Source organism: Lynx canadensis, unplaced genomic scaffold, assembly GCF_007474595.2.
Source record: "Lynx canadensis isolate LIC74 unplaced genomic scaffold, mLynCan4.pri.v2 scaffold_86_arrow_ctg1, whole genome shotgun sequence".
Lineage (NCBI taxonomy): Eukaryota > Metazoa > Chordata > Mammalia > Carnivora > Felidae > Lynx > Lynx canadensis.
The window spans coordinates 10,029-22,512 of NW_023397599.1; the positions used below are offsets into that span (position 1 = coordinate 10,029).

The 12,484-nt window shown below is 52.4% G+C and overlaps 1 protein-coding gene across 2 annotated transcripts; it reads right to left on the reverse strand.

Moving 5' to 3' along the window:
• Positions 1-228: 228 nt before the first annotated feature.
• Positions 229-12,244, reverse strand: CLEC17A (C-type lectin domain containing 17A). 2 transcript variants are annotated; one of them, XM_030306638.1, is made up of 11 exons: positions 12,058-12,244; positions 11,230-11,262; positions 11,081-11,131; positions 10,956-10,997; positions 10,755-10,796; positions 9,818-9,958; positions 9,670-9,732; positions 7,798-7,893; positions 7,435-7,586; positions 5,943-6,052; positions 229-3,311 (listed from the first exon to the last, which is right to left on the reverse strand). In XM_030306638.1, exons 2-11 carry the CDS (start codon positions 11,255-11,257, stop codon positions 3,179-3,181), a joined length of 858 nt encoding a protein of 285 aa, XP_030162498.1. In that variant the 5' UTR covers positions 11,258-11,262; positions 12,058-12,244; the 3' UTR covers positions 229-3,178. The 2 variants fall into 2 exon arrangements, with proteins under 2 accessions (XP_030162498.1, XP_030162499.1); XM_030306639.1 differs by lacking the exons at positions 5,943-6,052; positions 12,058-12,244 and having other exon boundaries at positions 3,227-3,311; positions 11,230-12,047.
• Between the last annotated feature and the right edge of the window lie 240 nt (positions 12,245-12,484).

Below are 12,484 nucleotides of genomic sequence, written 5' to 3' on the forward strand. Positions count from 1 at the left end.
TGCTTCTTAAGCTCTGTCTTCTTGGCTTCTCTGGCACGATCGTCCTATAAGAGTGGTCAACTCATCCCAGTTTGCCCAGTGCTTTCCCTGCTTTAGCACTGAGCATCCCACATCCCAGAAACCCCTCCAGCCCAGGCAAGCCAGAACCACGCCACAGGCTTGTCTTCTCCTGTCCCAGAGTGTCTCGATTTGGATTCCCCCAAGAGCAAACTCTGAGACAAGGATTCGAGCATAAGTACTTTATTTTGGAGGTGATCCCAGGAAACACCAGCAGGAATGTGAAGACGGGAGTCAGAGAAAGAAAGGCAGCCAGTCCAAGCTGTGTTCAAAGATGTGTTATCGAGTCTCTGTAAATAAATAAACTTAAAATTTTTTTAATTAAAACAAAAATAAATGTGTCCACAAGCATTATTTTCTTCCTCAGCTCTAGGTAATAATAACTCCATCTTTCCTGTTCCTTTAGTTGAAAATTTTGGAGTAATTCTTTACTCTTCTCTTTCTCTCACACCCCACATTCACTCCATCAGCAAATCCCATTAGTTTTCTCTTCTGAATAGATTAATTTTCTTCCTACCCTTCCTCTCACCCGCATTTTCATCATAGCCCCAGGAGAGCCGCACAGATTATTTCAACAGACCCAGAACTCAATTCCTAGTGTCCTGCCTCAGCCCAGGATGTCTGTTCCAACACACCACACTGTTCCCTTCCCATGACTGCCAGCTGAGACAAGAGCTACAAGGTTGGGGTCTCAGGGATAATTCGAGTTTACAGACCCTTGAAAGGTGGCAGGTGCTGCAGAAAGAGATCAACCATTGGAGGCACAGACTGAGTCCAAATATGAGCTGTGCCACTAGATGACAATGGACAAGCCTCAGTTTCCCCAGCTATAAAATGGGGCTGGTAGTTGTTCCAACTTCACAGAGTCGTTGTGTCTGTCTAGCACACAGTACGTGCTTGATAAACGGTGACTTTTGTTATTTTTATGCACCAAAAATGCCCAGCCTTTGCTCCCTTACGCCCAAAGTGGTAAAGGGGACCTCCTTCACACTTATCTCTCTACCTAAAACTAGACAGTCATGAGAGATGTGGGAGGGAGATAGGTTTGAGCCAGCCCCACTGTGGAACACCCCAGCACGACCCAAAGATGTGACAACAGCCCCTGCTTCTCCATTTTTCAACACATTGCAGGAGGCTCACATTTCCTCTTCTGAGATGCAGGAACTTCCCCTGACCCCAGATAAACAGTCACTTGGACCAACGGCCCCCTGGGGTTGGATACCCACCCACGCTATAGTCTATGGGCTGTATGGGGGGCTGGTTTCAGTCCTGGTGAGTTGGGGACAGGTGTAGACGGGGGAGGAGACAAGGAGAGAGGGGAGCTGGAAGGGAAGTGAACGCTAACCTCCCCCACTGCCCCTCTGCCCAGAGCCTCCTTGCCTCGATCCCCTGCTGTCAGTCAACACAAGGATTCAGCTACTCACCAAGGGTAGTTGTTGATCAAGCAATTGATCAGTTTGGAGAATGCCCACAACCCTTTGGATACAATTGGGGGATTGTCCAAAGGGTCTGCCCTGTTGCGTTGTGTTCAGCTGTGGGTAGTACCAGCCTCCCCTCGAGGGTGTTTCTGATGGTCAGAACCACTGGGCGGAGCACCGGTCCATTAGAGGGTATTGCAGGCTGTCCTGCTCTCCCCCACAATTCACGTGTTCAAGTGCCAACCCCCAGGACGTCGGAATGTGACCGTATTTGAAGAGGTAATTCATGAAAACGAAGTCATTGCAAGGGGCCCTGATCCAATATGACCTATGTCTCCATAAGAAGAAGAGATTAGGACACAGATACGCACAAGGACAAGTCCATGTGGAGACACGGGGAGCCGAGAGCCAGATACAACTCAAGGAGAGACACCTCCCCAGAAACCAACGACTTCGACCCGCCAGTCTTAGACTTCAGCCTCCAGAACGAGGAGGCAGTAAACTTCTCGCATTTAAGCCAGTCTATGGTGCTTTATTGTGGAACACGCCCTCCCCCACAGCAGACCGTCACCTTGGGCAAGGGCCACACATCGAACTGACATTTTGAGAAGCTCTCACACGGCAAGAGCTAATGGTCCAGGAAGGTCCACGGCAAGTAAAAGTGAATCATTCATCGAAGATCTTTGCAAACCACCAACAGCCTAAAGGCAGGTGCAGGCATAGGTAGCCACCGCCGCTGTCCTGGGAATCTGACCACACATTGGGGGAGGGGGCGGGCTTGCCTCTCAGGTGGTCTGCCTTTCTGGAAGCTTCACAGGCCAAGTCTTGGCAGAGGCCTGATTCTGCCCCCTAGGTCAGGCAAACCTCACCTGGGACATTGAGAAAGTTGCTTTGTCAAGGACAATTTTTCCCCACCTGCTTTCCCAGAAGCTGTTCCACATCAGGTAGGCAGTAAGGGAGCCCTGGGCCAGCACCCCAGGGTTCAGAAGAGCCAGGGAGTTTTCCGCTCCAGCTCAGTCATTATCAGACCCGGAGCCCCCCGCGGCCAGAATTTCTTCTGCGGAGCCGGGAGCAAGGACTTGGTGAGTTTCCTCCAGCCCCCAGAGCTGGGAGACAATGTCTAAGACCTGGTCTCCTGCCAGCTCGCCACCTGCTACAGACTGAATTGTGTGTCCCCCGCCCAATTCGTATCTTAAACCCTAACCCTCAATGTGATGGTTCAAGGCGATAAGGGCCTTTGAGAGGCGATCAGGTCATAAGGGTGGAACTCTTTGTTCCTTATAACAGGAACCCCAGAGAGTTCTCCCCCCTTGCAGCATAACAGAACACAGCAAGATGGCCCTCTGCGAATCAGAAAGTGGGCCCTCACCAAGCACTGCACTTTCACCTTGGACTTCCCGGCTTCCAGAAATTCAACAAGTAAATCTCTATTGCCTGTAAGCCATCCAGTTTCCAGTATTCTGGTACAGCGGCCTGAATAGACTAGGACATCATCCAATTGCACAAGCCCTCTAGTCGCCAGAGAATTGCTCTCACTTGCACCCAAGGGGACTGGCTCCATCCAAGCTGCTGGTTCCGTCGTAGGTCCATCCGTGTTGGTTCACAGACTGGCAGAGTCTTCCGTGGAAGGGCGGGAGGTTCTCATCCCCAAGAGCCGAGGGGCACTCGAGTAGGGACCCCCCCCCCACCCTCAGCCGTGGGGTTCAACAGGAACATTTCCGCTCACAAATCCAGTAGGTCGTTTTGTCACAAGAGAGGTCATTCCAGGTGCCACCTTTGTTCATGCTGGCACAGTCCTCATCGTTGATGTTGTTGGGCTCCTCTGGGTCCCAAAAGCTGCAGAGAGGAAAAGCAGGCATTGGGGAGGGCACAGGGGATTTTTTTCAGGGCACTCTATGCGATACTGCGACGGTGGATACGTGACAACATACACGCGTCAAAACCCACAGAATGCACAACACTTGGAGCGAAGCCTAATGGGAACCGAGGACTTCAACTCATCATAATGTATCCATATTGGTTCATCGTCTGTAACAAACGTGCCACCCCAAAAATGCAAGATGGTAATGACAGAGGAAACTGTGTACCTTCTGCTCAATTGTTTGGCAAAAAAGAAAGCCTGTTAATTAAAGAAAGAATATCAGGGAGTCGGGGGGAGGGGGGAGGAAAGGCCCTCACGGTTCAAGGCTCTTTCTTGCATCCTAGCCATTTCTTCAGCTTTCCAGAATTACCTGAAGCCACCACGTTGTCCCCTTCACCCCCACCTTGTCTGTCTTGATTCAGCCCCGCCTCCCCGTTCACCAGGACGGTCTCCTGCTCCTGATTCTGTTTCCTTCATCTGGTCAGTTTCTGCCTCTTACAAAGAACGCTTCTTGGAATCCTTCCAACCTCCCAGGTATTGTAGTATCTCAAGTCTCTTCCATTAAGGCAGAGCCGCATTTGGCAATCCGGGTGCATGGGATTTACTAAGGGACGCTCTCAGGAGAGGAGTGCGAGAAGCAGAATGGTGCGGGGGGGAGACCTTGAGCCCCGATGTGGGTAGAGGGAGCTCTGGAGTGTGAACAGCACCACAGAGTTCTCTCGACTTGTGACACGGGGTCCCGGCTTCTCTTAGCCACTCGTTGGCTGTGGGCTGAAGTAACCTCCTAGGGGAGCTGGCCTCCATTCAGCTGAGGACAACTCTCTAGAGAAAGCACCTCCGTGAGCCTTTAGCAGTCAGTTCCCTCTGCCGGGGGAGAGCTGCACCAGCCCCATGAGGGGGTCTCAGCTGGGCCCTCACAGCACCCCACTATGCCATGTCTTTGCTATTTATAGAGCGGTGCCCTCCTCCAGGAGTCTTTAACAAAAAAATGAGAACCCCTGTCAGGACACTAATATGTCTAATATATAAAGAGCTCTTAGAAATAAAGAAGAAGGGGCACCTGGGTGGCTCAGTCGGTTAGGCTTCCGACTTCGGCTCAGGTCATGATCTCACAGTTCATGGGTTCGAGCCCTGCATCGGACTCTGTGGGCTCTCTGCTGACAGCCTGGAGCCTGGAGCCTGCTTTAAATTCTATGTCTCCCTCTCTCTCTGTCCCTCCCCTGCTCATGCTCTCTCAAAAATAAACATCTAAAGGAAGAAAGAAAGAAAGAGAAAGAAAGGAAGAAGGAAAGAAAGACGAAAAAAACTAAAATCCCAGTGTAAAAATATACCAATGATATAATAAACACTTCACAGAAAAGTTAATACCTGTGTCTATTAAACATATGAGAAGATACCCAGGAGCACCTGGGGGGCCCAGTCGGTGAAGCGCCCAACTCGATTTCAGCTCAGGTCATGATCCAATGGCTTGTGGGTCCGAGCCCCACATCGAGCTCTGCACTGGCAGCACGAGCCTACTTGGGATTCTCTCTCTCTCCCTCTCTCTGCCCCGCCCCTGCTCCCCTGCTCACGCTCTCTCTCAAAATAAACTTTAAAAAACATACAAATAACAAAAAAATAACATATCCAACTCCAGCCATTATAAGAGAATGCAAGTTAATACTAAATTGGGATTCCATTTCATCTACAATTAAACCAACAAAATTACAAAAGTTTGATAAACTCTTAATGAAGAAAAGTATCGTCGAGCCAGCGAAAGCATAAACTGGTATAACCACTATGAGGGACAATCGGTGAATATTTGTTTAAAATACAAACACACACACTCCTTGAGAAAGTAAGTGTAAAGGCTGAGAATATAGGCTTTAAAGCTAGACTGGCTGGCACGGGCCACCTGCCAGCTCTCCAACCTTAGGTGGTTGCTCAACCTCTCTGTGCCCCAGTTTCCTCATCTTTAAAGTGGAGATGATAAGAAAAAATTTTTAAAGATGGGAACAATTATACCTTCTTTATAGGATTATTAAAAAGATTAAATCAATTGGTTAATATATGTAGAGAGCAGACAGACAGAGAGCTAGAGATAGAGAGATCCCGCTCATCCAAAAGGATGAAGCTTTTGGAAGCTGCCTCTCCCTCCCACCCTATAACCACTCCTCCTTCCCTCCGCCGCCCCCTCCCCCCAACCACTGGCCTGAGGACCTGACCTTATAGTTGTACTAAAAAGCAAAGATGTTGCAATGGAGAAAAATGTTTCATCTTTTTAAAGGTTTATTCACTTTTCAGAGACAGAGAGAGACAAAGCGTGAGTGGAAAGGGGGCAGAGAGAGAGGGAGACACAGAATCGGAAGCAGGCTCCAGGCTCTGAGCCATCAGCACAGGGCCCGACACGGGGCTCGAACTCACGGAGTGTGAGATCATGACCTGAGCCACCCAGGCTCCCCGCAATGGAGAAAAATTTTAAAGGTACAGGGACCAGATTCCCTGTGAGCAAAAAAGCACCCTTGGGCCTCCTTTATCCAGCCCGGCCTGGGGTTCTAAAGCATCTTCTGGCTTGGACTGCACAAAGACCATGGCGGGCAGAGACCCCAAGGGCCCTCAGTACTTGCCTCAGAGTGACAGGTGACCCATCCAGCCACTTCCAGTCCCCTTCATGGTCCCTGTCACTCAGCCCCAGCCAGTAGATCCGTGGAGAGCCATGAGCCTTGGCCACAAACTTCTGCAAGTACAAACTTCATTCAGCCATCAGCTTAATTACATCAAATGTAAGTGGTCTAAAAACACCCATTAAGAGCCAGAAATCGTCAGACTGAATTTAAAAAACAAGATCCGGGCGGCCGGGCGGCTCAGTCGGTTGAGCGTCCACCTTCAGCTCAGGACATGATCTCACAATTTGTGAGTTCGAGCCCCGCATTGGGCTCACTGCTGTCAGCCCAGAGCCTGCTTCAGATCCTCTGTCCCTCTCTCTCTCTCTCTCTCTGCCCCTCCCTCGCTCGCACACTCTCTCTAAAAAATAAAGAACAGTTAAAAAAAAAAAGACCCAACTGTATGTTGTCTACAAGAAATCTGCTTGAAAATAATGACACAGGTAAAGGATGGAAAAAGACCATGCAGACCCCCGGGCTCAAATCCCGGCTCTGACACTTGCTAGTTGTCCATGGCCACAGGCAAGTCTCTTAAACGTACGGTGCCTCGGTTTCCCCATCTGCCAAGTACAAGAAATGTCTACCGTGTGCAAATGGTTTTTGCACTCTAACCATCGTAGCACCAAATCATCGCAGGTGCTTACGAAAAGCCAGTTTTCCTTCGCCGGTGAAACTGCTTTCCTACCACCTCAAAGCGCAGCAGGACCTACGCGTCCCTCATCGAGCTACGGGGACGGTTACTTGGGCATCACGTGACCCCTCCTGACTGGCACGCTAATTCACAAGGTTGTTGTGAGGACGTTAATGTAAGACGCGAGGTGTTTGGAACACAGCCTGGAGAACGGAAGGAATATAATAGCCGTGACGATATCTCCGGGTTAGAGAGAATGCCAAGACTTGGGATTTGAACCCAAATAGAGCCTGTCCTCTTAACCTTGTTATTTAAAGCCTTAGCAGCGGGGGCGCCTGGGTGGCTCAGTCAGTTGGGCTCAGGTCACGACCTCGAGGTCCGAGGGTTCAAGCCCGGCGTGGGGCTCTGTGCTGACAGCTCAGAGCCCGGAGCCTGCTTCCGGTTCTGTGTCTCCCTCTCTCTCTGCCCCTTCCCTGCTTGCTCTCTCTCTCTCTCTCTCAAAAGTAATAAACAATTAAAAAAAAAAAAGTTTTAGGGGCTAAGAGCATCAAGGCGACTCAGTCGACTAAGCATCTAACTCTTGAATTTGGCTCAGGTCATGGTCTCATGGTTCGTGGGATCAAGCCCCACGTCAGGCTCTGTTCTGACATTGCTTGAGATTCTCTCTGCCCCTCCCCTGCTCTCTCTCTCTCTCTCAAAATAAATAAATAAACATTTTTAAAAAAGAAAAAGTCTTAGTGGCTCAAAAGCACTTCCAATTTCTCTCCATCCAGGAAGGCTATGTGAAACCTGCTGGCTCTTGAGGGCTTGGAGGGGATAGCTCACCTGTTCGGCGAAGCTACTGATGATGACCAAGTGAGAGTAATTCTCCTGGCAGAACTTCCGGGCTTCATCCCATGACTTGGTCCTTGGGGAGAAGTAGTAACACTTGCCCTCAAAGGGGAGCCAGCCCTCAGGGCAGGTGGTCCTGGTACAGTCTAGGGACAGAATAGTATGCTCTCAGCATGGCCCCAGAGCCGGGGTCACGTACACGGTGTGCCATACACAGTTGTGCGGGTTGCGCACTGCTCATCTCCAGGGGGCATCGTTCGGGTTAACTGCACTGAGAATCACCCCCCTGGGGATTTGTGCAACATGCCAGCACAGTCATGTCCCCCATCTCAGGGCAGTTCCCCAAGTCCCACTCACCTAATAAGCCCCGAAGTTCTACCAGGGACTGGTTGGTGTTAGTTCTTATGTGGTCAATATCCTTCTTCAGGCCAGCCAGCCCTGCCGTGCCAGTCACTGTCAGCAAGGATGGGCTGGAAGGTTAGTAACGCAAACGCCCATCTACCCATCCACCCACCGCTGACTGCAAACACCAGAAAGAAGCGAGACCCACGCTCCTCACTGCACCCTCTTTCTAGCGGGTGGTGCTAGAACTCAAAACTGACGTGCTCAGTGCCCAGAGAGAGTCCTAGAGTGGCTCAGAGGAGGGACTGAGCTCTGGGGCTTGGGGAAGAGTGGGGATGGTGGACTTCCTGGAGGAGGTGGGTTTTGCAGGAAGATAGTGACTCAGTATCCGCGAGAGAGAGGGAGGGAGGCTCAGCAGGCCGGGGCCACCTTTACAGAAGCAGACATGTTGGGGCAGGCCTCAGCGGTAGAGGTCAAGGTGAACCTCACAGGAGCCAGAGCTCAAAGTAGGGTGAGGGCCAATGTCCAGGTCCTCGAGTGTTAAGCCTGGAGTTTCGCCTTGGACTCTGGGCAGTGAGACGCCGCCAGTGGGTTTCGAGCAGAAGAGTGGCTTGAATGCAACATGCGACAATTGTTGGGCTTCAGCAAACATGGCGAAGGCCGTGCTAGCCCAGGAGATTCTTCTACAACTAAGTATTCCCACTGCTCCCACGCCAGACTTGCCCACTTCCAGGTGGACACCCTTCCGTCTCTCTACCCACTGAAGCTTTTCTACTCCACCCACCTCTCTCCACCCTCATCCAAGCCACCATCACCTCTCACCCGTCCAACTGCCCCGTACTCCTCCCTTTACTTATGACATTGCCTCCTGCCACAGGGCCTTTGCACACACCTGAAGCCCTCCACCCCTCACGTGGTTGTTTCCCTTCCCTCGCTCAGCTACAGCACTCTTTCCCTAGGAAAGCCCTATATGACCTTCCCAAAGATAAGGTCAAAGATCCCTTATTATATTTTTTTTCATAGAATCAGCATCCTTTGGACAATTCGCTGAAATTTGGGGTTTTATACTCATTTGGGTGATAATTTGGTAAATGCTTCTTAATACCTGTGCTGTCCAACAGAAGTAGAATATAAACCACATACATAATTTTGAATTTTCGAATGGCCCCATTTAAAAAAAATTTTAATGTTTATTCATTTTTGAGAGAGAAAGAGACAGAGCACTAGCTGAGGAGAGGCAGAGAGAGAGGGAGACACAGAATCCAGAGCAGGCTTCAGGGGGACGCAGGGCTTGCACCCACGAACCGCGAGATCATGACCTGAGCCGAGGTCAGGCACTTCACCGACTGAGCCACCCAGGCGTCCCTAATGGCCCCATTTTTTAAAAGTCAGAAGAAAGCAGGCAAAAATAATTTGAGTGTTATTTTTTTTACTTATGCCAATGTATCCAAAATATTTTAATGGGTAACCAGTATTAAAGATTATTATTCTTGATATTGTTGAGATATTTTACATTCTTTTTTTTTTTTTTGGAGCAAGTCTTTGACATTGGTGTGTGTTTTACACTCACAGCCCATCTCCGTTCAGAATGACCACACCGCAAGTGTCCCATTGCCACAGTGTCCAATAGCCTACTTGTCCCATAGCCACAGTGGCTCGTGGCCGCCATATTGGACAGTGGCAATCTAGACGCACACATGCACGTAAACACACACGCACACACTCTGCAAGGACAGGAACGGTGCCTGATGTGCTCCCTACCCCACCCGTCCCCCGATACCTACACAATCCCCGGCAAAGGCAGGATCGGAAGTGGCCGTGGGGTCGCATTTGAGGGGTCACGTTGGGCGTTCGATATGCATAACATGAAGGGAACAAAGCACTCACCACTTGCTTGCCATGCCGTCTGCTGAAAGGTCAGCATTCTCAGCTCTCCCACCACCTCCTGGTCTATGAGGAAGAGTCCATCTTGAGCCCAGGCCCTCCCACGCCCCATGCTCAGCGTCTCCCCAGGCCCCATCCCCTTCCTACTCACACTTGATAAGGGTCACAGCCAGACCAGTGCAGCCCAGGAGCAGTGACACCACCACCAGCAGGCACAGGAACACCACCAGTCTCTCCTCCTGGTAGCACCCAGGACATCTGGACTTCTGACTGAGCTGGGACCCCGGGGTGGCTGGGGGAAGAGAGTGGGGACACAGAGACCAGTGCTGGTGCTTCATAGAGTGAGGAAGAGACACTCGAGCCTCTCTCCAAGAGCAGGGAGACAGAGATCCGTGGTCGTGACTGGCTCCCCAGAGGGCGTCGGCGAGAGAGGGTCAGGGGAAGAGAACCCTGAAGGAGCCCAGAAGAGCACATGCTGTGCTTCAGGGCCATCGCTTCCCCAAACGGAGCCCCCTCCCCATCTCCAAATGAAGCCCCGCCCCCATCCCATCTCCATTTTCAAATCCAACACCGTCACCGCAACCTAACACGACCACAACATAACCCAGAACACGGGAGAGAACGTGCCATGTGCCAAAGCATCCTGTCACACCCTTATTACCGGATCCTCACCCTTATATCACGTAGATGTCACTATTATTCTCGGTTTGCAAATAAGTACACGGAGGGCTTGGCGAGGTCGTGCGTGAGCTGGACCCAGCGCAGCTCCTAACGTTTGCGATGCTTTACCCTATACTCTCCGGCAGCCCCTGCCCAAGCTGCTCCCCCCTTCTGGGAAGCTTATGGACCTTTGCATCAGGGGCAGAGAATGTTTCCCGTGCTTTATGCAAGTAGGAGGCGGGGCCTGAGGAGAATCAGGCAGAGACCCTGGGTCCCTCCAGTCTGGTTTAGACTCAGGGAGGAGGACCTTCTGAAAGGAGACACTTCTCTGCCCCAGGGTCTCCCTCTGGAGCTATAGGTCTGACTCAAGGATACTTGCTACCATGAGAGGGAAGAGAGGGGCACACCCGGGGGGCATGTGGACTTACCAGCTAGGGACGGCTGGAACGGAGGGCATTCGGGATTGCCACCTGGGAGAAAGGGAGAGAAGCGTTTATTCGCAAGTTGCTGCAAGACTCTACATCCCAAGATCAACACCTCCCCCATCCCATCCGATTTGTTCTCTAGGGGACTGGAGGGCTTCCCGGTGTCCCCTCGCAGGCTTCTGACAGGCTCTCCCCACCGCTCACCCAGTGGAGGAGATGTGCAGATGACAGGGGTGAGGTCCGGGCCTGGAAGGGGCCAGAAAGACAGTGGTTATGCAGACAAGGACTCCAGCCAGGTAAAGTGAAAGGTCCCAGCCCCAGATTCTCACCTTTGATCTTTGGGGACTTGCAAGGCAGTGGGGGGTTCTCTGTTTTCTTTCCTGGGGGGGGGGGGGGGGGGGGGGAGGGAAAGGAATGGTTAGGCCCAGAGCAGCACAAAGGCAGCACTGAGTTTATTGTACCCCCAGCCCCAACTCACCTGCCCTCGGAGGCCTAGGTGGGGCCATTGAGTCTGTAGAAGAGAAGTTCAGAGTTAGAGCCCGTGTGAGGCCCGGAAAAAGATCAGAAGCAGTGATGGAGCCAGGGCCGAGGCTCAGGTGGAGGGTGAGGGACAGGGTTGAGCATGAGAATGGAACCGGGGTTGAGCTAGAGCGACCAGCCGTCCTGGATCGCCCGGGACTTGCCCAGTTTTAAACCTCAAAGTCCCACGTTCCAGGAAATCACTCAGCCCTGGGAAAACCTGGGGCAGCTGTTCGCCCTCAGTTAAAGACACAGCTGAGTCTGGGCTAAGGCTGGAGTCCTGGGCTAAGGCTGGGTTGAGGATGGGGTGGGGGGACGGTGAGGGACACGGGAGCAGGGTTGCGGTGCGGGATGTGGTCCGGATGAAGGGTGGGACTATCACTGCACCAGGGGATGGGGAGGAAACCCCGTTTAGGTCGTGGTTCTGTGGAGGAAAGAGGCACGACTGCGGCTTTGGGAATAAAGCTGGAAATCGGACTGCAGTCGGAAATGGGGAAGGGGCCGACTTCGGGGAAGGGGCAGCACCGAAGATGGAATGGGTGGGGTCCGTGTTGGAGGTGGGCTTGAGGATTGTGCAGAGACCAAGTGGGAGCTGGGAGCCGACCCGCCGCAGAGCCCAGGGCCCCTCCTGCCTCATTCGGAGCCCCGGGCATCTCCCGGGTCGGCCTCTCGCTGGACTAAGAAGCGGTGGGCGCAGCGCCCCGCCCTACAGGGACCGGCCGGGTCCAAGGACACCAGCACAGCGCAGTCGACCCTCAGGGGAGCCTCGAAGCCTTCCCTTTTATACCCACTTAGCAGACTCTTCTCGAGACCCGGGCCAGCCACGGAGCCTAAAGGCAAATCCGGTTCCCAGAGTGTGGATGTGAGGAGGCTGGGAGTCGAGGGTCCACGCACTGCTTACGAAGCACCAGCTTTCGTGTCTCAGGACCTGTGCACCCATCAGTTCTCTACCAGGCTCCTCTGCCTAACAAACTCCGGCTCATCTGTTAAGCCCCATCCCAATAGCCCCCCCTCTGACCCCAGTCTCCCCACCACTACAAGCGGAGCCCTCAATTCCCCCTGGAGATTTCCCCCGTTCTCTCGGGCCATCCCTTCGTGGACCTGCTCACCGGGGGCTGTGCCCAGAACCGCCCCTCCCAGTGGACAGGGAGACCTTCCGGGGCAGGGCAGAGGCACAGAGACACCTGTCATCACGGCGTCTGGCCGGGCACACA